The 24,323-nt window shown below is 35.1% G+C and overlaps 1 protein-coding gene and 1 non-coding gene across 3 annotated transcripts in view; both read left to right on the forward strand.

Moving 5' to 3' along the window:
• Positions 1–24,323, forward strand: part of LOC120637414 (protein Wnt-6) — a 185,631-nt gene that overhangs the window by 99,196 nt on the left and 62,112 nt on the right. Inside the window, exon 1 of one of the 2 annotated variants that reach the window (XM_039909248.1) lies at positions 21,965–22,066. The exons of the other annotated variant lie outside the window; for it this stretch is intronic. Coding sequence (XP_039765182.1) covers positions 22,005–22,066 — 62 coding nt within the window. The 5' untranslated portion in view covers positions 21,965–22,004. Of the gene's footprint in view, positions 1–21,964; positions 22,067–24,323 lie in introns of those variants that run through there. 2 annotated transcript variants of the gene reach the window in all.
• Trnag-ccc lies at positions 5,379–5,449 on the forward strand. The gene has a single exon. It is a non-coding gene; the product is annotated as a tRNA-Gly (tRNA).

Genomic DNA, 24,323 nt, shown 5'->3' on the forward strand with positions numbered 1-24,323 from the left:
TTTATATCATCTGCATACCCTTCGTGTCATACCCTCTATGCACGCCACTGGGTGTATGTAAAATGCAGTTTGGAGTTTCAAGCAATAACTTGTTTAAGTTTTTTTTGCATTTGCAATGTAGTTAATACAAATATATGTAACGGTTCCAAATTTGAATACCATTTACAACTGTTGTCAGAAAAAGTTAGGTAAAGAATCCGCGTAAAATATCTGCCCACTGACTCCAATAAAGAAAAATGTCTAGGTATCTACAGGTTACTTACCCTTTAGCGTCGTAATTTTATTGATCTCGCTAATGAAATAAAAATTGCACCATAATCGATTAGCATTACGCATATCCGGATATGCTCATACTCAGCCAAATTCCAGCTCTTTTCAACAATGTAAGCTACTCAGAAAATTACGTGAATCACGATTTAATTGATAAGTTTATTCATCTCTGAAAAGCCTGAATGACTAACAGCCGTCAAGGGCGGGCTGACTAATTTAATATAATTTCACACTGAAGATATTATACATTTAACTTGGGTCTATAAAATGCTGCCCCAACTTTAAAAGTATCCATACTCTTATAATGTATGATCTTGTACTCGGTACACTTTTTTAGAGAAAAGCTCAGAACCACCTCTTTCGCTGCAACTATACCAGGTGGCAAGCTTAGCGACTATAAGATTGTTACTAGCCACCGTACTATATAATAAAAGGGTCTCAGAGGCACCGAAAAAGAAGGTAAGCGGCATTGTAAATAAGAGTCGTACAACGCAGAAAATATTATGCAGTCTTACTTATCTACTGAAAGTTCCTTTCAAAGATGAGCGATTGGTAAAACACTGCAAAAGTATTTCGACGTTAGATCGGAATAGTTTTGCAGTATCAGCCATGTTAGATTTACTGAATCTGTCTGATCCAATACCGTCTGAAAAAAAGGCATGCGTATTTGTTATGCAATTTTTTCTCACTATTCAACTGACAGCACCTTTCAAATATAAGAGCATGAAACAGCACTGCATATTCGAAGTTCCAACATAATGTCAAGGTTATTATTGAGAGGGGCGGGGTCTTATTATTTTTTTTTTTTATATTAATAGCGGGCAAACGAACATCTGCAGCACCAGAGGAGCTACCGATGCGTTGCCGGCTTTTAAGGAATTTGTTTATCCGCCCCTTGAATAACCCTAGATTGAATTTTTGAGGAAACACTTCAGATGGGAAATTGTTCCACAGTTTGCAAGTGCGCGGTAGAAATGATCTGGTATTTCGAACAGTAGAAGAATACCAGGCATCCAGATGATGAGGGTGGAATTTATTCCTACGACGTGAGGTGCGGACAAATTATACAAACGGAATGGTTTTGCAGTTTTTTCAGACTTCAACTTACCCCCTTTTTTGCCTTTCAAAAGTCAGAGCGTGTCACAACACTACATAACTATTTCGAAGTAATGCAAAGTTTAATAATTAATAAAATTAAAAAGTTTAACAATCAATAACAACGTTTTAACAATTTTGCATTCGGCTGGCAATAACGAAATTGACGTATTTTTGCTGTCACAAAACATAAATTTGCATTGATAATTTTGCGTCTAATTTTTGAATCATACGTAAAGCTTACCAGTGAATGGGACTTAACTTTAGTTTTACTAACCAAAACAATTCAAACTTAAAATATACTTCGAGCGTCATTTTACTGGCCAGTTTAAGGCTATTAGCGATCCATTAGGGGAGAAATTATATTGATTCCTGCGCTCGCATTCCGATGAAATTGGTAATGAGATAACATCTCCGATCATTAGGAGCGTGTGAAGGTTCGATTTTGACATTGGTAAATTTAGGAAGCATTTTGTTAATAATTTTATTCCCCAAAGCTTTAAGTGTATATTTTTGCGTATGAAAATAGGGGGTTCTTTTTAAAGGTATCATCATCATCTACATCATCTGGATCTCTACTAATGTCTATTACACACATAAACACTTATTAGTAGGTATGTAATTTAACTATCTATCATTTATTAACTTTTTTTTTTTACTTAGCAATGCTTAATTATAATAAAAACAAGACTAATATTTTTTTATTTTAATTAAATTATTATGTAAGTATTCTCTATTATTTTAATACAAAAGCATGTTTGATAGTTTGTCGTTCTTCTTCTATAAAACGACGGTGCAACGGATCGATCTATATTGTTTCATCAACCCACTGTTGGGCACGAGTTTCCTCTCTTATAGTAGAAAGAGTTTTAGAGCACAAACTACACGCTGCCCCAATACCAGTTGGGAAAGTTAATTCATACTTGAAATATGAATTTATTATAAGAACATGTGATATTTACAATAATAAGTATCAAAATATAGACCAATTTTATTATAAGTATGGAAAGTTTGTATCTGCTATCAAAAAATGCACTTGAATGTGTGTTTTTTCATAGATTAACTTTTTGTAAATGAGCAATCATTTTTGCTTTATTAACTTATTGTACTAGTTACAATACTTAGTATAAGTTACTTATATATAATTGAACCAAACTCCCGTATCAAGATACAAAATGTTCTTAGGGGATTATATCCCTAAGAATATTTTGAGTCGCTAGTAATAAAGTCTTCTAGCTTTCCATATAATTTCCAAATAAATTTATATTTATATTTACAATGCATAGCGTACATAGCGAAACACGACTCCTGTTGCTGATACAGCGAGTCGCCCCGCCGCGACCGTATATTTCAATAGGAAAATTTTATATTTTTACAAGCGAGTTGCAATCGGCACACTGCGCTGTACATACGGCGAACACGCAGATTAAATATAACGAGGGAAGTGACATCGTTATTACCCCTTTAAAAACTGCGCTCCTAAAAACTGTCTATCGCCTTTTTATTTGTAGTTACCTTATTTCTTAACTGTTTATAATCTTAACAGAATTGAAAATTGGCATGCAAGTAGTATAAAATCACTTGTGGGTTACTATTTTCAGGATTCTTTGAACTTTCCTAGAATAGTTTACTACCGGCCCACTAAAGGGTGCAGGTCTCCCATCGAACGCGGAGGGTTTAGGTCGAACTCCACCTAGCTGGCAAAGTGCGGATTGAATAGACTCCACACGTTTTACAGCACATGAAGACGAGAAAAAATATCAGGCATGCAATTTTTCCAGATTTACTTTACCGTTGAAGTAAGTGATAATTAATTACTTTAATCAAAAACGCACATAACTCCCAAAGGTTAGAGGTTCGTGCCGGGGTTCGAACTCAGTGCCCCCGAAAAGGTATCAAAGCTAGAAAGGGGTACTATGTTTCTGTGAGGAGAATTTCGTTAGATAATCAGAATTTTTTCACATGCGACCGTTAGTTATACATAATTTTGACGATGCATAAACAAATCAAGGGCTATATAGAGCAGTTTTATATCCTGTAGTTGTATAAATAAAACGCTTAAGCTTGCGATGGAATCTAGCCCCATTTATTAATTTTATCACTTGACACCTCGTTCCCTGCCACTTATCGGCCACTAAACCTATACGATTTACTTTCAAGATCACATAAATGTCAGACTTCGGAACTTCTGCTTTATGTAAAGTGCATTGATAATAATCTGAGCAATTCTCAGCTGGCCGAAAGAGATGGATATACGTTTGTCTTGGAGATAGAGAAGGACGGGTGGCTTGAATAGAAACATCAAAATTTTACAGCATTTTTATTGCGCGCGCGCCGTTTATGTTTACGTGCTGGCGTCCGGTACACTTTTTGGGAGTTTGGGAGAATTTTACTTTCGGTATCGAGTATTGAGGTAGGTAGGATTTCGAGCGGGTTTTTAAAATGATGCATCTTGAAACAGACCAAACCTATAAAATTACTATAATATTGGACTGTTTATTATTTTTATAGAGTTAACCTAAATGTTAAAGGAAATTTGTAGGAAAGAGAAAAATAAATCAGGATTTTAGTACCCATCCACCTAACCCAAGTAAAAAAGAGTAGGTAAAAATGCTATTATAGTTATTGAACGGCTAAATATAAAGCTCCTGTATTAATTTTTATAGCGTTTATTATATTTTAGCATTTTATGACTGTGTCGAGTCTAAGTTATATATACATATATATATATATATATATATATATATATATATATATTGTATCTTATATCTTTAAACGAGCAATTCTTGTATATATAATTGGAATCTCGGAATGTGCTCCAACGATTTTCATGAAATTTCTATACAGGGGGTTTCGGGTGCCATAAATCGATCTAGCTAGGATTCAATTTTAGAAAATGTCATTTTATTCGTGTTTGCCCTTAATAGCCGAATATATAGCCCTTGATGTTTCTAAGTTACGTTTATTTCTGTGTTCTAAGTGTCCCAGATTTTGGAACTCCCTACAAAAGAGCAGTACTATGTCCAGCAGTGGACTTCAATCGGTTGAAGTGATGATGATCTATTATAATATAATATATAGGTATATCATCATATACATATTTATTATAATCAATTTTGAAGTACGTAATTTTAAGCGCTGGGTATATATATTATTATATATATTTAGACAATACACACATCGCCATATAGCCCCAGAGAAAGCGTAGCTAGTGTTAGGTATGGGAGCTAAGATAACTGATGAATAATTTATGAATAATATACATAAATACTTGTAATATACCTACAGCCGGATATTGAAAAACAACACACAAACATTTTCCAGTTGTTGGAATCGAACCCACATCTGAGTCCCAGACTCAGAAACTGCGCCAATCCGGCGTCAAATATATAATAAACTAGAGTTCCCTCGCCACTTCGCCCGTGTTTGGCGTGAAAATATATAATCTATAGCATTCTTCGATAGATGGGCTATCAAAAACTGAAATAATTTTTCAAATCAGACTCGAAACTGAATAAATCAGCCGTTTAGTTGCAGTATAGATAAATAACCTAGATACCGACTGCAGCGCCCTCTGTCGGGCTGATTTGTGAATACCAACTAACCAACCAACTAAACCATCCAGGTTGCCACCCAAACGCATACAAAATAATTGAATTCAAATCGATTAAGCCGTTTAGGAGGAGTTCAGTGACATACGCACGTACAGTAAAATTATATAATAAAGATAGACATATATAAGCGAGATACTTCGTCTCACCTGGCCGCATTACGGTTGGCGAGTTAATGAATCTTAGGTTAACAGTAGTCGTCATTTATTCCTATTAGTTAGGTTAACTATTATTACTGGTGATAATAAAGAACCTACGAAAGCGATAATCAATGCAGTCACAACCAGTCTTTGTAGGTTTAACGTCGCTTCCCGCCCTCGATAGATATTTTTTTTTTAAAGGAAAGTCCGGACAATTTTTAGGCGACAAGTATAAATCAGATAATTCAACGCCAACGAGCAAGCACTGCTGGTGTAGTGGTATCATGCAAGATTCCCATTCTTGCGACCCGGGTTCGATTCCCGGGCAGTGCACGTTACTTTTGTTAATAAACTTTTTGAACTTCTTTTACTTTTTCTTATTTATTTAGATTATTTTAATGGTGTTTCGTATTGAAAATAGGTTATGTATCAATTAAATTAACAGATGTCACTACTGGCACATAGTTCTCTTCTGTATCTGCTATCTTGTTGGAGATCTCTCATTCTCATTTTTTTTTGGCTATTTGTATTCATTTTGCACCTGCTAATTTTATGTGTGTATAACATATTTTATAAATTAGAAAAGGTTAGATAATAATAAAAGTCAGTGTCAATGATTAACTCAATTTTAATGAAACCTATAAAAAAAACTAACTATAGCACCGTATAAAAAAACGAAAGACAAGTCAGTTGAGAAAATGTGCAATGCTCATAGGCACTCACGGATTTGCGAACCTCCATCTTTTAATTATATCAAAAAAGAAATCTATTGTAAGACTTTTTATTATAACTGAAAATATGGCTCCCACATTACAAAATTCCGATCATGTTTGAAGTGTTAGACGCTGTAGGTCGACATGGGAATCAAACCCGCTACAATCGCCAAAAATCCCACCGAACATTCCAACTATGGGAAATCAACAAATTAGCTAATAGACTTCATATACACTCAACAAATTTTAAACAACACGGTTCTACATTCCTTATTGTGATCAGTTCATTTAGAATCTTGTCAAACTGAATCGGGGAGATGTGACTCAGAGATGAATTATGTAAATTGTTATTTATTTATGTGAACTTATTGAGTGATGGAATGAAAATGAGACATGCTGAAGCTAATTATTGTATAATTTATATTTTAAATGGGATAATAGTTTATAATTTGACTCTAGTTTGACTGAGTTTAATAATTAATCATCATAACATAAAATCGGTGAAAGCCTAGTAAAAGCCGTTATAGCCTCATAAAAGCGGTGATAGCCTTGTGGTCCATAATTTTCTCAATGGCGTGTGAAGTCTACGAATTCACATTTGGCCAGCGTGGTGGACGACGGCCTCTTCTCATTCTGAGAGAAAGCCCTATTGTTGGCCGGCAATTGGTTAATAGCGATGATGGGAACATTATGGAGAACTCTCAGGCATGCAGATTTCCTCATAATATTTTCCTTCACCGTAAAGTAGTAGGTAGTCGTGTTTTCATATAAAATTGGCTGTGTACACGCGTTAGATGTTACACTTCTTTGGCGTAGCAAGATAAAAATGTTTACAAAAATTTTTCGTTCGCCCTATTCTGCGTTTGTAAAAAAACGACACTAATTATAGAAAAAAGGTATTTAATATATTGAAAGTTTTATTATAACGCATGGTCTAGTTACATGAACATTTAAATTTGAGATTTTTGTACAATTGAATTTATTAAATCGCCGGAATGAGCCAGCAGACTTTGAATATTGAAAGTGTACACAGTCAAACCTTTTTAAAGTCAAACTAAAATGTTGACTATAGCTAACTTCAGCCATTAACAAGAATTGAATTGAATTGAGCTAACTTCAGTGTGTCGTTTTTTTGTGACGGTGTGCGCGCGCATCGTTAAAAACTCACTCTCATAATTTTTTTACTAATGCGCCAAAAGAAGTATAACCTCAAAATTTTACCCCTAACTCTCCTCTTTTTTCGCTAATCTGTAAATTAAAAAAAAATCTGAGCAGAAAGTTCTGTTTAAAGACGCACACTACTGAGACTCGATCGCTGAAACGCTTGGCATATTTCAACGATCATAAAATATGAATTCTTGCAATACGTGCTTTACGTGTTTTGAATTCACGGGAGATGTCCATAAGGCTGGCTCCACATTAGAGCAGGATTTTACGAACTAGAGTAGACAATGGTGGTATTGCATTCCGAAGTTGTCCAGTATACACACAGCCTTGACATTTTTCTTTTGCAACAAAGCACGTAAACCATTAAAGGAAAACAATGTTAGATATTGCTTCAGTGATTTAGTTCAATATAATTATTAAAAATTCATATAAGTTAAGCGACGTACACACCACATGAGAAGTAATTCATACTCGTACTTATATATAAATGCGAAAGAATATCTGTTACCAATGTTCGGGTCAACAATTACACTGATGGGCTTTGTCTGGTGGGAGACTTCTGCCGTGGCTAGTTCCTACCCTACCGACAAAGACGTGCCACTAAGCGTTTTAGCTTTCCGGTATGATGTCGCTTAGAAACCAATAAAGATATGATTTTAATATAACTGCCATAGCCCAAAAGATTAGCCAGTTACGAGTACTAACTTAGGCTGCATCATCGCATACCACCACGTGAGATTTTAGTGGACCAGAAGAAATGAAATACATCAAATATTATTTGTGGGTACATCTTATATAGTGTGAAACTTTTTATTCCGGAAAAGTACCCGGAAACCGTTAATTAAACGCCAATTAACAGCGACCGCATTTTCTGAGTCCTAGGCTTTGTTTTCTATTTCCACGACTGGAAAATGTTTGTGTGATGAGCTTGAATGTCTTTCGGTGTCTGGGTGTTCATCTTTATATTATTAAAAGTATTTATGTTAATCATTCATAAAAATATTTTAGTTATTTTCGTGCCCGTTATGGGCAAGCTTACTTTGGGGCTTGATGGCGCTGAGTGTACTGTCGTAGTATATTTATTTCTTTATGTATTTTACTCGTTATATAAATTTTACAAAGCTGAAAAGTAAGGAACCTGTTTTGAATTTCAGAAATAGCGAAATAAATTTCGAGCGAATTTCCTCTGTGGTGTGCAATAAAAGTGTATTCATTCACTCGTTCATTCATTCCCCTGTGTAGACCTAGCTCAGAAGTATCCACGTACACAGCGATGGTGGCGAGAAAAACCGCAAGCGGCGACACGAGCAGAATGATGGATTGTGTGCATTTCCACAAAAAACATCATAATTTATCTCCTTTAACCTTGTTTATATACTGCTTGAATAATGTAGCATTTACGTAATACTTTACTACGTCTAATGATAAAGTTTTTGTGCAGCTTTTTGGTTTCACTTTTTCCATCTCGTAAGTAGGTACTTAAGGAAAAAGCTACAGCCGATTGGAGCAGTGGGCAGCGACCCTGCTTTCGGAGTCTACGCCCGTGGATTTAATCCCCACAACTGGACAATGTTTGTGTGAAGAACATGAATGTTTTCCAGTATCTGAGTGTCTATCTGTAAAAATATAAATATTTATGTATGTTATCAATAAAAATATTCATCCGGTATATTTATTTATTTATTTAATTCGAAAGTTACTCTGTAACACAAGAAAATAAATGGCATCTTAGGAAAGGATATACCTTTATTGTATATCTTTATGGGTTCTTAGGTACTTTCGTGGTGTTGCGCCGGTAAACGCAGCGGAGGTCAGCCACCAACGAGGTGGACGACGATTTCAATCAAGTCGCTGGAAGCCGCTGGAAACTAGCGGCCTAGGACTCTGGATTGTAGAACTCCCTAACAAAGACCTAGGTCCAGCAGTGGAGCTCAATTGGTTGAATTGATGATGATGTAGGGTGGCGGGTCCTTTACCGGGCAGGAAGATGTCTCCCCGACAAACTAATTTATTATATATTCGTATAATAAACCTGAGGGCGTAATTTAAATGATGCAGTGCGAATAACGTCACCAAATATCAAGATCACAACCTAAATACCAACAAAAAATATATTTCACAGTCGTTTCTAATCTTGGAAACATGGCTGAATTCTAAACTATCGCACACTGGTATCTAGACAAAACCCGACCTATTATTAAGGTATAATATGTAATAGGTTCAAACTATCCTACTTTTAAATGACTCGCGTGTCTACTGGACAATTTCAGAAGGCAGGGTTTCAATAATTGCGGTGTTCATACTAAAGCGGCAAATCAATTCCTTTTGATTTGTTTCAACGGATTGTGGAAATAATTAGTGCCTTTTCAAAAATGCTCATTTGTAACGGGTGATAAATATTTACGAGTTATTGTTCTTCGATGTTGGGAAAGAGTTATGTGGATATAATGAGTTTTAGGTAATGTTTAGGTTAAACACTCAGTAACATGATAATAAATATAATGTTTTTAGGATATAAGGATAGAAGTTCCTTTGTATGGTCTCCTTTTGGATTTTTAGACGTCACTCTAATTTCCTATTGTGGGAAAAAAATTGGACAGTTTTTTTTAAAATTTGAAATAAAACTAAACAAGCATTAATCCGGACCACATAACTGAAACACGAAGTTGTGTCAAAGTATAAGATTGATTTTTTGGAATTTTCTTCTTTCGCAAAATTGTTCTTTCTTCTGTTAAAAGTCTTATGAGACTTTTCCAAACAAAATTATATTCCACAACCAAATAATATCACAATAAAATGACCGTAGATATTGCCGATACACCTAAAAATCCCCATTAGGTTTATTATCATATGTTGTTTTAATTCAAACTATTCAACGTCTTATCCTCGCTATTCTAGCATTTATGCCGTACATATTAAAGCATGGTCACAAGCGTTTACAGTAATTTCATAATAACATAATATTTTATTATGAAAACGGCGAAATGAGTTACTTAATTAGTTGTGTTTAAACAATGCTGTTGAACCGAGCTGATTGCGAGACTTATTGAAAAAGACCGCTTAGACGCTTTTAAAAGCAACTTTACTAACTTATTTCATATAATACATACCTACTTCACATGTTAGTTTTAATATTTTTAGTTCTGGTTAAGATCGATAACCTGGCATGCCTGGCCACGAGACACATCGCAAATTTTTGCACGATATCCATAAATATATGGGTAGACGCATCGCGCGCCGCTCTGCCAGTTGCCGCTACAAGTGGTAATCTTCTCTAAATATTCTACTCAAGCCGGATCTTCTGATTCTTCTATCTTCTTCAATCTAGATTCCCAAGAACCGATATATTACGACAATTGTTTCTGTTTTCGCTTCGGCCTCCCGTTTGGAGTGGCTGTTTTCAATTCCCAGCATTTTCGGAGCTACGAGCGTTTTTTTTTTTAATTTAAGGAGTCTTAAATATCACTTGCTTTAACGGTAAAGGAAAAGATCGTCAGGAAACCTGCATGCCTGAGAGTTTTACATAACGTTCGCAAAGGATTGTGAAGTTTACCAATATGCACTTGGTCAGCTTGGTGGAATACGGCTTAAACCCCTCTTCACGTGCCCTGTAGTGGGCCGGTAATGAATTGATAACGATGATGATAATAGCAAATAAAGCTCAATAATCAGTGGAATTTCGCAACATAACGCTTTCTATGCATACTTCGATCGGATTTTCTTAAGCCACCAAACGCTTAGACGTCGCATCACTGGCGCGAATACCCCGTGGCCCGCACCTAATTTTGAAAACCGAAGCATGATTTAACAATAAATTTTATATCTATTCTATTAGGTATGTGTTCACAGTTTATGGAATATATGTTTCAAAACACATACATCATCATCATATAACATATGGACGCACACAGCTGGACAGTCTTAAGTTGGCTGGCATTAGTAAGGATATTCAAATGAAGCGTTCATAATTTAACATGTTACACTAATGTTAGTGATGGTGATAACTGCATTCGTTATCTTAAAACTAAAGCTAGGAGGGTTCCAAACGCGCCCTGGTCTATGAAGAGCCCACAACAAACTTAGCCAGGTTTTTTTTTGTTATCACCATCTCACAAATTACACCAGTGTCCAGTAGGTGCCTAAGTATAGTTCCCTGCAACTCGTGCTGTTTGTTTGGGGATTTATACATTTTTTCTTTACAATGTTCCTCTGCTTAATAGATCGCCAACCCACAGACAAGATGACAGTCACTCAATCAAGAGTGAACCTTGTAGCAAACGCGCTTCATCTTAGACCGCATTACTATTAAACTGCAGATTTGATTGTAGTTTATCTGTTTAGGAAAGGTCACAAACTTCGTTCAAAGATAGGACTCAACCAGGAAATAAATAATCACTCTAATCATTCAATAAACCAGGCAGAGATCATTGAAATATAAAATAATCCATCGAATTGGCAACCCTATAACTTTTTACAAGTTGATTTGAAATAGTAGTGCCTATCGATTAAATTGGTTAAAGAAAAAGAAGAAACAAGACACAATACCCGAGATCAATAATAAAAATAGTTGTAATCGTTCGGAATACCTACTTGATTCTAATCTCAACTGTCCCTCCATTAGACTCTCCTCAGTCAATATCCTTTCTACATGCGTCATTATAAGTCACAATTCATTAAGTTTTTCGTCAGGCTCACGATTTCAATAGGGATGTCTAGTGTCCGCATCGAAGACATATCGACATTTACATCTCAGATCATTATCGAACCATTCCTGCATAGTCACTTGACCGGGGTGGCATCATGTCTCATAGTATTACAGCTAGACTAATGTATGGAATTTAATTCCGATATAAAAAGACAGGTTGTAATATTAAGCGTAATGGCGTTTAAGACGTTTCAGATTACAGATTATGACATTGCCCGTAAGTTGAAAGCTAATCAAAATGTTTTAATCGATGACGCGATAACATCAGTGATGTTCATATTACAGTAACTTGTTTGTCGATAGAGTATCGTTATTTATAAAGACATTATGCATTTGTGGTAATTAAAATAATACTTACTTTACAGTCTTGCTAGATTTTATGTTCGACGATTAGGTTTAATTACATACTACTTTTCTACGTGTAGCAGCCAATAAAGAAGTCTTTATGTCAAACTTAGTCTATTACGAATATCTATTAATATATACTTATATAAAAATATATGATATAGCCTATATAAACACATCACCTCTAACTATAACATCTTTTATAATATTACAGATTGCACAGTTATTTATCGTTTGATTTCGAATTTACTGTTTTGTAATCTTTACAGAACATAAAATTAAAAAAAAAAAATATTTTTTTTTTAAGATTACAATAAACATCCAATACAATAAAAAAAAAAGAATATGGAGACCCATTACAGTGTTCTATTGCAGCACTTTTTCAGCCAAATTCAAAGGGTAGATTTTTTGTTATCAATATGAGATTATTACCTTTTATAAATTTGTTTTCTTCCAACTTTTTCAGCAAACCGCAAGCATCTACAGCTGGACTTAGGCTTTTCCTAAGCGTGCCACTTCACACGGCCTTTTAGCTTCATCTCATTTTAATAAGCCAAAGGATCGAATAATCATCTCCAGAGATAGAGATAACTATTGACCATGTCAACGTAACACATGAATATCTCTTTCGATTTTGAAATCACACGCTCTGAGTCTTTTAAATCGCATACCATAAACAAGTATATTCATTATATTTTCGATATCATAGAAACTATTGACGTCAAAATATTCACATCACCAGAGGTGAATGAATTCTTCGCATTATTTTAATTGATTTGTTGAATGTTTCTTGTTAAGTGTGCCTCTAGTAATTGGCATTCGGATAATTTTAGATCGTAGTTTCGTGATATCAGAAACACATTACAATAGCAGAAAAAACGTGTCGTAAAAAATATAATTTCTACAATATGAACTACACTCTGCTTTAAGTCTATATTATGTACGTTTTCTAGTTAATATATTACTACTGTAGGTTCAAGGTAACATTTTTTACTGTCATATAACCTATTTATTGGCCATCAGTATATTAAGTACAATCAATCTACCAATAATTTACTTCTCCGATATAGACTAACGATTTCGTATAGCTTTGAGTTTTACATATACCTACATATTATGTTAATGCTACTTTCTTTACCATGCTGCGATATATTATTATACTAGGCTCACAAAATTATACCCTTTACTAACCATTCCATTAAAACAGAAACAAGAGTTTATACAGTATTAGAGTAGTATACATACCAAATCACATAGGATGACAAATTATCGTAATTTCACGTAGAGATACTTAGCAGACCTCCCTGCTTCGCCCGCTGTGATTTTGAGATCTGCAACTAAGCTTTAGAGCTAAAAGTCATTACTGGAAGCATGCACTGTTCAAAGACATCTGAGCTCAAAACCTGCTATAAAAGTTGTGTTTCTTTAGTCGATGAATGACAAAAAGTATAAATTAAGTTTTATTTTAAGAAAATATGTGTTCTCTCTTTCCTCCTTTTACCGTCGACAAGATAAATTGTGTAAAAAAAAAAGATAATGCAATGCTGATTTCATTTAAGACAGATGTACTATTCGTGCTCATAATCTTTTAATAATAATAAACGTGTTTTTATATCAAGATGTCATTGATTGACCAATGAGACGAAAGATGTCATGAACTCTCAAGAACGACTAGTAGTCTTCTATTTTTCCGTCTTCAGACAAACAAAAAATACCCACTTAATAAATATTAGGTATTTATACATTTTAAAGCAACCGAAACACCCAAGAGCAGCGCCCGACTATATCGATCATACGATTAGTTGATTTTACGCTCGAGAAGCAAAAAACGTAAAGCGTAAAGTTCGACATCGGATTCGTTTTAACTCAAGAGAGCACTCGACATGTTTTGTTTGCGCGCGAGTGTTAGCCCTTTGCATTCTAGAGACCAAGTGGGCTATTTAGTTTGCCGTGACAAGTGCCGGTATTATGTGAGGGTTTCGGTTTATTCTTGGAATAGAAATAGAGCAATGACGACTATTTTATCGATATCCTTGCGCATCTCTAGCTTTTTACACTCTATTTATCGTTAGCTCAATAAAACATTTGAAAAGATTTTTCTCGTAAAAACGCATAATGTGCGTATAAAATATACCAGAATTGTATGATACAAAATCTCAAAAAGCGGAAGGTTTTAAAATTCAAAATTAATTTATTTCAAGTAGGCCCAGTTTATAAGCACTTTTGAAACGTCAAGTCAGATTGTTTGTAGTGACTCTACCATCGGTCCCGAAGGCAGATTCTACCGAGAAGAGCCGGCAAGAAACTCAGCAGATTGCTCATTTTCAACATGATTTTACAGTTTACAATCTTTTAAATTCACCATCTTCAACTCTAAGAGATGCCCGCTTCACAGTAGCCTTGTCGTTAGGAAATTCTTCAACCGTATAGTAACCGCGATTTATTAAATGTGTTTTAAATTCCCGAAATATAAGCCATAATGCGGCTTATTTTACTTACTTAATGTAGATCCTAAAAAGCTGTTATTCTCTTTGAGTTCTTTTAATTTGTTTTTTCATATTATATAATTAAGAAATTAAATGGAGAGGTAACTCAAAGACACTTGAAGTTTTTCTTTAATAGTAAATTTTTTCGGTCATAAAATTGACGACTTATCTTTTATTGAAATTGGGGTTTATTTTTTATGTGCGTTTGTAAGCGCTCAAGACTGCACTCACTACAAACAAACAATGAAACCTTTCATAACCCACACTAATACTAATATGAATGCAAAGTGTGTCTGTCTGTTAGTTACTTATGTGGAATTTTGTACTAAGATAGATGTCATCCTGAAGACCGTCACAGGATACTTTTACCCCAAAAAACAACAGTGAACGCTCTGCTGGATGAAAAAAAAAATGTTATACCGATTTCTACGTGATTTTTGCAAGAAGATCTATATATATATAACGAACTTTTTGCACGGAGAAAAAACGGTTCAAAACGGAACCCTTAGGTTTGAAATCGCGGGCGACTAGCGTCAAACGAAATTGTTAGTGTTACTCGCGTATTGAGGGTTCCATATCTTAATAGAAATATAGTTATTTGGTTGAGTTCTTATTTCACTTCTCCGAAAACATCGTATTGCCTGATATAAGCAATTTTGAAATGACAACAGAAATCTGTTTGTAGTGTCTCTACCACCGGTTCGGACTGCAAATTCGGCTAAGAAGAATAAGCAGCAAGAAACTAAACAGTTGCTCTTTTCTAACATCATTTTAAAATTTAACAAGTGGCTTGCTTCCAAGCATCCTTCTCACTAAGAAATTCATTAATAGTATAGTAACCTCGGTGTATTTACTATGTTTTGATGCATTCTTTAAACTTATGCAGATGCATTATGCTAATATTGCTTCGGTATCATGTTATAAACGTATATAACTTCTGCGAACGAAATGTTTTTATAGTTAAATAATAAGCCATTAATAAGATGATATTATATGTTTGCAAAATGAAAAACTATAGGTGAAAATATAAATAAAGTATATACACTGAATTTAAAATTAATTTATACTATGAAGTGAAGTGAAAGAATATATAAACAGTGGTTCAAAAATGTGTTCGTTTTGTTTTATAAATTAGAAATTCTGCGAAGTGAAGTTTCATAATCTTCATGAAGTTTTGCGGAAACAGCTGCCCAGTTTCATCGCGAACTCAAACGGATAGTTGGACTCAAAAGAGCTTTTAAGAAATGTAACATTTAATAATACCTTACCTTCCTTTGTCGAATACTTTTTAAACAATTATACCGGATTCTTTGATGTTTGTGAAGAGCTGAATATTCTTTTGAAAGTTATATTATAAACAGACGGGATTTCGTAACTTTTTCTTGCTACTATTTTGGTATAAGCGAGGTCCACATTAAGTGAGTAGACAGATTTGTAACTTATGGACGTGCAATATTCTTCAGCATTTTATTTAACAGTACCCTACCCCTCTTTTTTTTTTTAATAGTAAAAATTTATGGACTGAGCAGATTACCCATCTGCTCAGTCCATCAATCAACTATTTCCTATAAAAAGAGCAACACTTCGCAGGGCATGCAAGGAACATCTCTAAGTATCGCCCTGGGTCCATAACTTGAGGCATATTTGTTAAGCCTCATGTGTCCGTAATTACACTGGTAACAACACCTTCAGCAATGCTGCTGGCGGCATAAAGAAGCATGGTGGTACTACTTTCGCAGACGAGCTCGCTCATAAAAAAATCAATAAAAATACGTTGTTGTCCGTTTATATCCTTTCTCCACTTGTACGGAAATGTACAAGTAAGGATGTAATTGAAAATGAACATTGCGGTATCGAAAGGATTATTTCTCATTTACCTTATGAAACTTGGGGATAAAGTATATACACTTTCATATACTCGTATAAATGCAACGTTGGAAAATAAATTTGGAAAATATACATTAGCCATAAATTAGATTCAGTGAAACATTTGGAATGTGACTCGAGTACTCGTGCGAGTCGAGTAGCTGGAAAACGCCACGCGCATAATGTGAACCCGGCTAATATGTGATGTTTAGTTTTACCTACTGATCTCGAATTATCTCGCCGGTACATGTACTCCATTATGAATGAAACGTGGTACCTATTTAAAGAATCTTAGAAAACATGGCTTGTCCGTGATTTTATAAATAGAGTTCGCAATGGATTCCTGGTTCTGGTGCAAACTAACTTCCCACCTTCAATATTTACAATATAACTAATGCTAATCGTATAGTACAACCAACTCAGGCCACATTAATTTTGCATACAAAATAATTCTAAGATCAAATTCGCCAACAAAATTCGTTAGATGCAGTTTCAGACGAAAATCAGATGAGACGACATAATAATTTACACCCCACCAATTAATATGATTTTAATCCTACGCATCTTTAATTTCTAAAGAAATGAAATACCAATATAGACTTACGATACTACCTCAAGTGAGTAATATCGTTAATTGAATTAAAGTTATAATAATAACAGAATATATAGAAAATACGCCTTTTAAATGGTAGCTCAATGGCAAAGGGCCCAAGATGTTGCGCTATTTAATCGCTGTCTTAATATGGGCCTCAGATCCATCCATAAGAAAGTTCAGAGTCACCTAGCGGACGATGGAAAGAGCTATTGTAGCAGTTTCTCTATATCTGATCAAATCAGAAATGAACTAGAGTTACAGATATGTCTCAGTCAACAGATGGACGTTTGGGTCCATCTGTTGACAAGGTGCTGGAATAGCGACCCCGCACCGGTTAACGCAGCGTTCGTCGACCTCCAACGTGGTTGACCCATGACATTATGCGTGTCGCTGGGAGCCGTTGAAGACAAGCGGGCCAGGACAGTAGATTTTTAGAGAGTACTGTGTCCAGCAGTGGACGACAATTTGTTGAATTGATGATTTTTAGGTTTACTTATGCTGTTTTCCAGGAATAAAAAAGAAAACCTTGTAGTAAATTGAGATTACAAATTAGAGATCCTTTTTTTTCTTGTATAATTCTTCAAGTGGTGTACCTACACATAAAGAGTAATAATAATATAATAATAATCCTTCCGTAAAAATTAACATGGTTTAACTACTAGGCAACCATGACTTACAGTTCAGTTATGTACAAATTAACAGCACAGCGTTAGAAAAGCATACCGGGGCAATAAATACATAGCATGTTTATAATTAAGAATGCTTTTGACATTAATAGGGTAATAAAAGCATTTATCAGTTAAACTGGATCAACTAATCTTAACCTACGGCCTCTACCAATATTTAGATTCTGTTTTATTTGGTGGAACGAAATAATTATGTAACTAATGTGATTAAGGCCACAGCTTAGCAATTTTTGGTATTTTTATATTATCAACAAATGCTAAGATGTCATTTCGACTTTTTGAGATAATTTGTCGTAATTATGCACACCATACTTACGATAAATAACGACTAATAACGATAAGTCGATATTTAAAAGAATAAACATTGTTACCTATGCATATTTTCACGACATTTTGAATGCAGAGAACTTGCGTCATGGAGAAAATAGATAGACTTTTTAGTCTGGAATCATAATTCATGTCTTTAGTTCGCGCGGGATTAAAAAAAACTTAAGCAAGTGCGGATGAAGTTTCGGGCAACTGGTGTTTAACATTTTTAATACAGATTCGTATTCAGATGCATAAGCAGAAACACACTGGATTATCAAGTTAAGCTTAGGAAACATAACCACTATATTTCTTAAATCCGTATGCCTTTAATACGAAAATACTGTATAAGTCAAATAAGAATAATACGAAATATCTTGTTTTCATGTTTGTTTGATAGATAGATTTGATGATTTATTTTTAATATATATAAATGTTTATTTTTAATATTATTCCTATCAATGTTTTTGTTGCATAATTTATGGGTCTTTGCTATCATTATTAGAGTTGTGCATTTTTTGTATAGAGAACTGAAAAAAATGAGACTCTTATCTCTTTGTTAGTCATAATTACGACAAATTTGTATAGGAAGTTATCAAAGTTTAGAACAGCAAAAAAAACCGTTAAAAGCTAAACTGCTTAGTAAAAAACCGCGTTAATTAATGCCTCAATTGCGTCTAATTAGTTCCATAACATATCAATTTAAAAAGTTTTTTGCTAAAAAGTTGCAGGAAATAAGATTGAGATACTTATAAATTATTAGATTTAAGATTACACGTTGACAATATCCGACATGGAATCCGTATAATTAGAATATTTCAATGATTATGTCTGATGGCATTTAATGATAGTCTATATCCGATCGGGCTATGTACCTTGTACGCCTATTTTCATCACCGTTTTCATTAGTATGATGACCGTCAGCGCTGGCCTTTGCTCTGAACCAACCATACCTAGCTGGTGTGAGTAAGCTTTTTTTTTATTCCACTAAAAGTTAGCCCTTAGCAATTTCCCTGGTGGTGAATGATGATGCAGTCTAAATTGGTGGCGGGCTAACCAGTTGGTTCATGGTATGTCAATAACATTAAATCTATGCTCCTAATTGTTTTCAACGCAACTACGTACCGGAACACTAAATCGCTTGGCACGATTTAGCGTTACGGTACGTCTTTGTAACAACGGAAATTGTTTCTGCAAGCTGGGCACTATAATATCTCCGGCGTAGATGGAAAATCTCTCTGGACAGTAACCACCGCAGCTGAAATCGGTTAAGGAAACTGCGTACTATTACACGTGTATTAGTTACGTGTAACGTGCCCTTTCCTTTCTTTTATATTTGTGGAAATAAATGGTTAACGTTATTATTAAACTTGTCTGTATAAGTTATGTTATAAGTTGTAAGTTTCGGTTGCAAAAAGTAAATTTATTTCGGTGATCGGTTTACGTGTCGAATTCGCAAACGTGTTCCTGAGAGAGACCACTACTGACATTTGCACTTGATGTATCAATTAATATGCATTATTAACAGCCGATTGGGTACCATGATAGCCGTGTGGATATGCAGCCGACGGGAAGAACGCGAGCACAGGTTCTAATCCACGCTCGTGTTGGTATTGTGGATCAACTTTTATTATTAAAATATCCATTTTGGTATTTATAAGATCTTAAGTAAAACTTACTTTCCACGACTTCGTCTACGTAGATTTTTGTATGAGGTACCTACTGATATTGTGCTAAATAGGCTAAAATAATTATAATTAATATTGTACCTATCCCTTTTCATATTCATGTTCTGATTTAATCTTTCACATGCATTTTGCCAGATTTGCATTTGCAAACAAATGAAAAATATAAGGAGACGACAGTGCTCCCTGTCCTACCCAATCATTAATTACTGCTGCCCTGATTTACAGATAGGTAAAATCTGCCTTTCAAATTTTCGACACCTACAATACTTTTGTTGAAAAAAGTTTTTTTTTTTGACAATGAGTACTTCTTCAGCGTGCTAATTAGCTCAAAACCGCTAAATAACTTGGTGAATTACTGATATTCTTGAACATTTCAAACTGTTCCTTAAAGAAATTACGAGCTAAGCTCATCAATAGCATCATTCACGTTCAATTTATTAACAGCTGATCGATTGTCAAACTCGGCTCACCGTCGGCACTCCGCGCAGGTGTAAGCGATTGTTTGTTTAACACAATTAGTTTCACGCGCGGTACTCGTATCATCTATTATTAGACACAAAACTTCACAGCCGCCTTCTCCCTGTCCATCACCCGTTCGAAATTGATCTGCTCCGTTTTGCTGCACAAATTTGTACCTTATTAAACTGATCGCACATTGGAACATACTAAACCTGTGTAATAAGTGCAGACAAGATCAGTTTTCCCTCATATTCACTGCTGTCTCAATGCTCCCTGCACACTTCTAATCTCATATCCTCAGGAGCATGGAGTTTCGATCCATACTCATACGATCCTACGGCTCTTTGACCATCCCTATGCAACCTCTGGGATCTATTGAATCGTTGTTGCGTGAAAGAGGACGAATTAAGTTTGTTTAATTTTAAAGTACCTATACCTAGTAAAAAATTAAAGCTATATCAAAAAATATACTAGGTACGGCGATACAGTTATGGTACTGCCGTTCTCGAATTTCGAAGAAATTCAGCATGTTCAATATGCACCGAAATAAGTAAAAACTGTTGCAAGATTTACAGCACAACGCTGTATGCCAACTAAAATGGCGTGCCATTAACATTAACCACATTTTTAGTAATGAAAAGTACGTTGCGCTGCAGCTATTATAACGTAAAGGATTCTCCTGATCGGTGTTATAGCTAGCAAAGGATGGCATTAAATGAATTTTAATAGGACACTGAGTTGACAGTCATCACGACAAATCCATTGAGTGTCCGGTGCATACAAATGTGCGACTACTTTTGAACAGCTGTTTATAAGTGTCTATAAAAATTACGAACACCAGCGTTATTTAGATTAAACAATTATAATATTTGGATTATGGCATAAGTTCAGATAATTCAGACTTAGCTTTTTGATGTTCCTTTCATTAGATCTTGTGAGTTTTATAAACCGTTATAAACATTAACGTCAGTATGAATCGGTTTTGTCAGTAAAAAATCTAATCCTGCGCCGTAAACGTTCTCACTTTTCATTTGAGATGAGAAGCTCATTGAGGTTAGAAGTATTTGCGCTGGTTAATTATTTTTATTATTAGGACTTGTTTAAAAAATTGTTACTTACTTTATTGGAATAATAATGTTCCCAATTCTGATGTACAGTTATAAATTTAAATTGCATTAACAGGTCCTATTATAGCGCTGCTATTCGTTTCTATGAAAAACATTTTGAAAAGGACAGCGCTAATTTTAGACCTATCAATATTGATTTATACGTAGAACAGAATTGGCACCATTATCAATCACATTTTAACTGGACAATAAGTTTTGTTTGAGCACATTTAATCAACTAACATTAAAACATTTGATAATAAAGGAATTATTAATGAAAAATAAATATCATCGATAACCAATCTCCATAAATAAAAATCACATAACACAAAACATTAATTAATGCCGTATAGAGAAAACAACGCTGACACGATTTTAATTATACCCAAAACTAGATCGAGGACCGAACGGGTTCTCATTAACCGCTTATCGTATTAGTTCGCCCACGCGTGTGGTCACTGTATCCCCCACCTCAGTTTCTAATCACGAAGCCTAATCCGCTAAATATTAGCCAAAATAGCGCGAAAATCGTTTTGCGGTGCGCGTGCGCCGGGGTGGGCTGTGGTGAACGTCAGTCGACGTCGCGATCTCCCGCCGACAGGGATCTTACACGCACGGCCGCGAAATTCGGAGCTTAATCGAAAAACGAACGAAAACCGCTCCCAGCTCCGAAAGAAATACCGGAAAAAAAAATTGTAACCTTACACATGAGGTCATAGGTCACGCATGTTAGGTTGCTGGAATAGGCAGTGATGTCCGCAGAGCGATGCGGCCTGTGCTCATAGCCGCGTGCTTGCTGCTCCTTGCGCCTATCACCGATTCTTGGTGGTGAGTGTATTATGTCTTTAGTTGCCTATACTATATGTATGTCAATGAAAGCAAAAGCTGTGACGACATTGAGGTTAGTTTGATGAACGACAAGAGTTGAACGAAATCTTTGTTTTTTAAGTGAGCTTTTTAAGTGTACGTTTTCATAAGTGAAAACTCATGCATTAAAAATTATTTATTTTCGAAATAATTCAACATTCTTAACTTAGCTTCTTGATCTATATAATGAATATTTACAAAGAATTCACTGCGTTCTATTGTTTTCATTTCATCGAAAGAAAGAGAATAAATAACTTATATGGTAGTAAAACAATAATAGCAACTAGTTGTAATTACTAGATTTTGGGCAAGTTAAAATATATATATTTAGTTGGGTTTCTAGAGTATTTAGAGGAGGGTAAGTGTTAACAGATTTATTTTTTAATAATTACAAAAAAAAACATAATGTTGAAATTTCACTAACTTAGGTAAGTTATAATGTTATAATTACACTAACTTTACCTTTTAAATTGTTTCCATGTGTTTTGTCCATGTTACAACTTTGACCAACATGATCTTTTGTTATGCCGGGTATGAAACGACAACACAATTAAAAAAAATATAACTTTTTTTTGTTATGAATTTGACAAGAAAAATAGTTTTTTTTTATAATAAAAGTTAGTAAATTCAGATTTTTGCGCACACTCGACCGTGTAAAGGATTTTTTCTAACGATTATTTATTCTCACCTTTTATATTCAGTGGAAGAAGAACATAAAATAATTAGACAGTTTATTAAAAACCTCCCTTCGTTGTACTTTGTGCCTGGTACTGTCTAATTTTAAAGTATAGATCAAAAATAATAAATCTCAGTTTAAACGAAGCTAATCGTAGATTTTGACACTGGATCATCAATTCTCACGCATTTATTTTAAGCACCCAAACAAAATGTCAGGAGGTAATGAAACAATGAGCGCAGTGCACAATGTAGGTGCGTTCATCACCCAATGAAAACTGCGAACTATATTTTAATAAAGTTCCAATAATATGTATTGTGGGTAAGACATCATCCTTCTCTTTGGGGCAGATTGAGTTCCATTCCCGGCACGTACGTCTAACTGTTCAGAGATAATATTTGCTTTTTTTTATTTAAGCAATTAATAATAACTTGCTTGGCAGTAAAACAAAACATCGTGAGGAAACCTGCACACCTGGGAGTTCTCCATAATGTTCTCAAAGACGTGTCGAGTCTACCAATCCTCACTTGACCAGTGTGGTGGACCACGATACAAGCCCTTGTCATTACGAGAGGACACCCATGCCCGTTAAGTGGCCCAGTAATGAGTTTAAAGAAGATGCTGATGAGTAAGGGATTTGAGCTGACTGATATTATGACTTACATTATGACGGTGGTGATGGCAGGGAAGTACGCTTTCCCGACGCTTTACCTTTCCTATTTGCTCTAGGGCCTGCTATGTCGCCGAAGGGCTATGAGGTCAGTATGCTGTCATGTATGGCAAACTTAAACCTTGTAGAAGCTTGCCGCGTTTAACTCTCAGACTTACCTCAACGGTACGTAGTGAAGCTAAAAAGAGCTTGCGATGGCCTATCATAGAGTCAATTCCCTGAGGATGGTAGAGCTAATTATTCCGTTATGGTTGTTTAACTTTTACTCTAGTAAAAGGGCAGATGATGCAATGCGTTATATGTTAGTATCTGAGTGCGTATCTACATGTTTAGCTACCAAGCAAGTTTGTTCAATTCAAAGAAAATACGCATGAACCAATATCGGTGGCAACCAGCTTATGCCCCTATATATAAGCCTTATACTCAATATGTGAGATACGCTCTATATCATATAAATGTTAACCTATTCATTATTACCCGGTTACTCTCCCAACGGGACGGTTCACTAAGCTGGGTAGACAGGGTGGAGATAAAGACTACCCATTAACCATCATCCCCACTTATATTTCCTTAGTCGCCTCGTACGACATCCGCAGGAAACGAGGAGGCGAACTGCTTTGAGAACATTAAGGAAAACTCGCATGTGTACAGGTTTCATCATGATGTTTTCCTTCACGGTTGAATCTAGTGATATTTAATTGCTATAATCAAAAACTCACTTAAATCGAGGGGATCGAACGCGGTGTCCCCAAAATGAGTGTGAACCACTAAGCTATCACCGCTCAAGCAAATATAATTTTAATATTACGAGCTTTCGATTTAGGTGTTGGTATTGCTATCTATGCGATTTATCTAACTAAGTAGAAGTTCAA

The sequence above is a fragment of the Pararge aegeria genome, chromosome 3 (genome assembly GCF_905163445.1).
Source record: "Pararge aegeria chromosome 3, ilParAegt1.1, whole genome shotgun sequence".
Lineage (NCBI taxonomy): Eukaryota > Metazoa > Arthropoda > Insecta > Lepidoptera > Nymphalidae > Pararge > Pararge aegeria.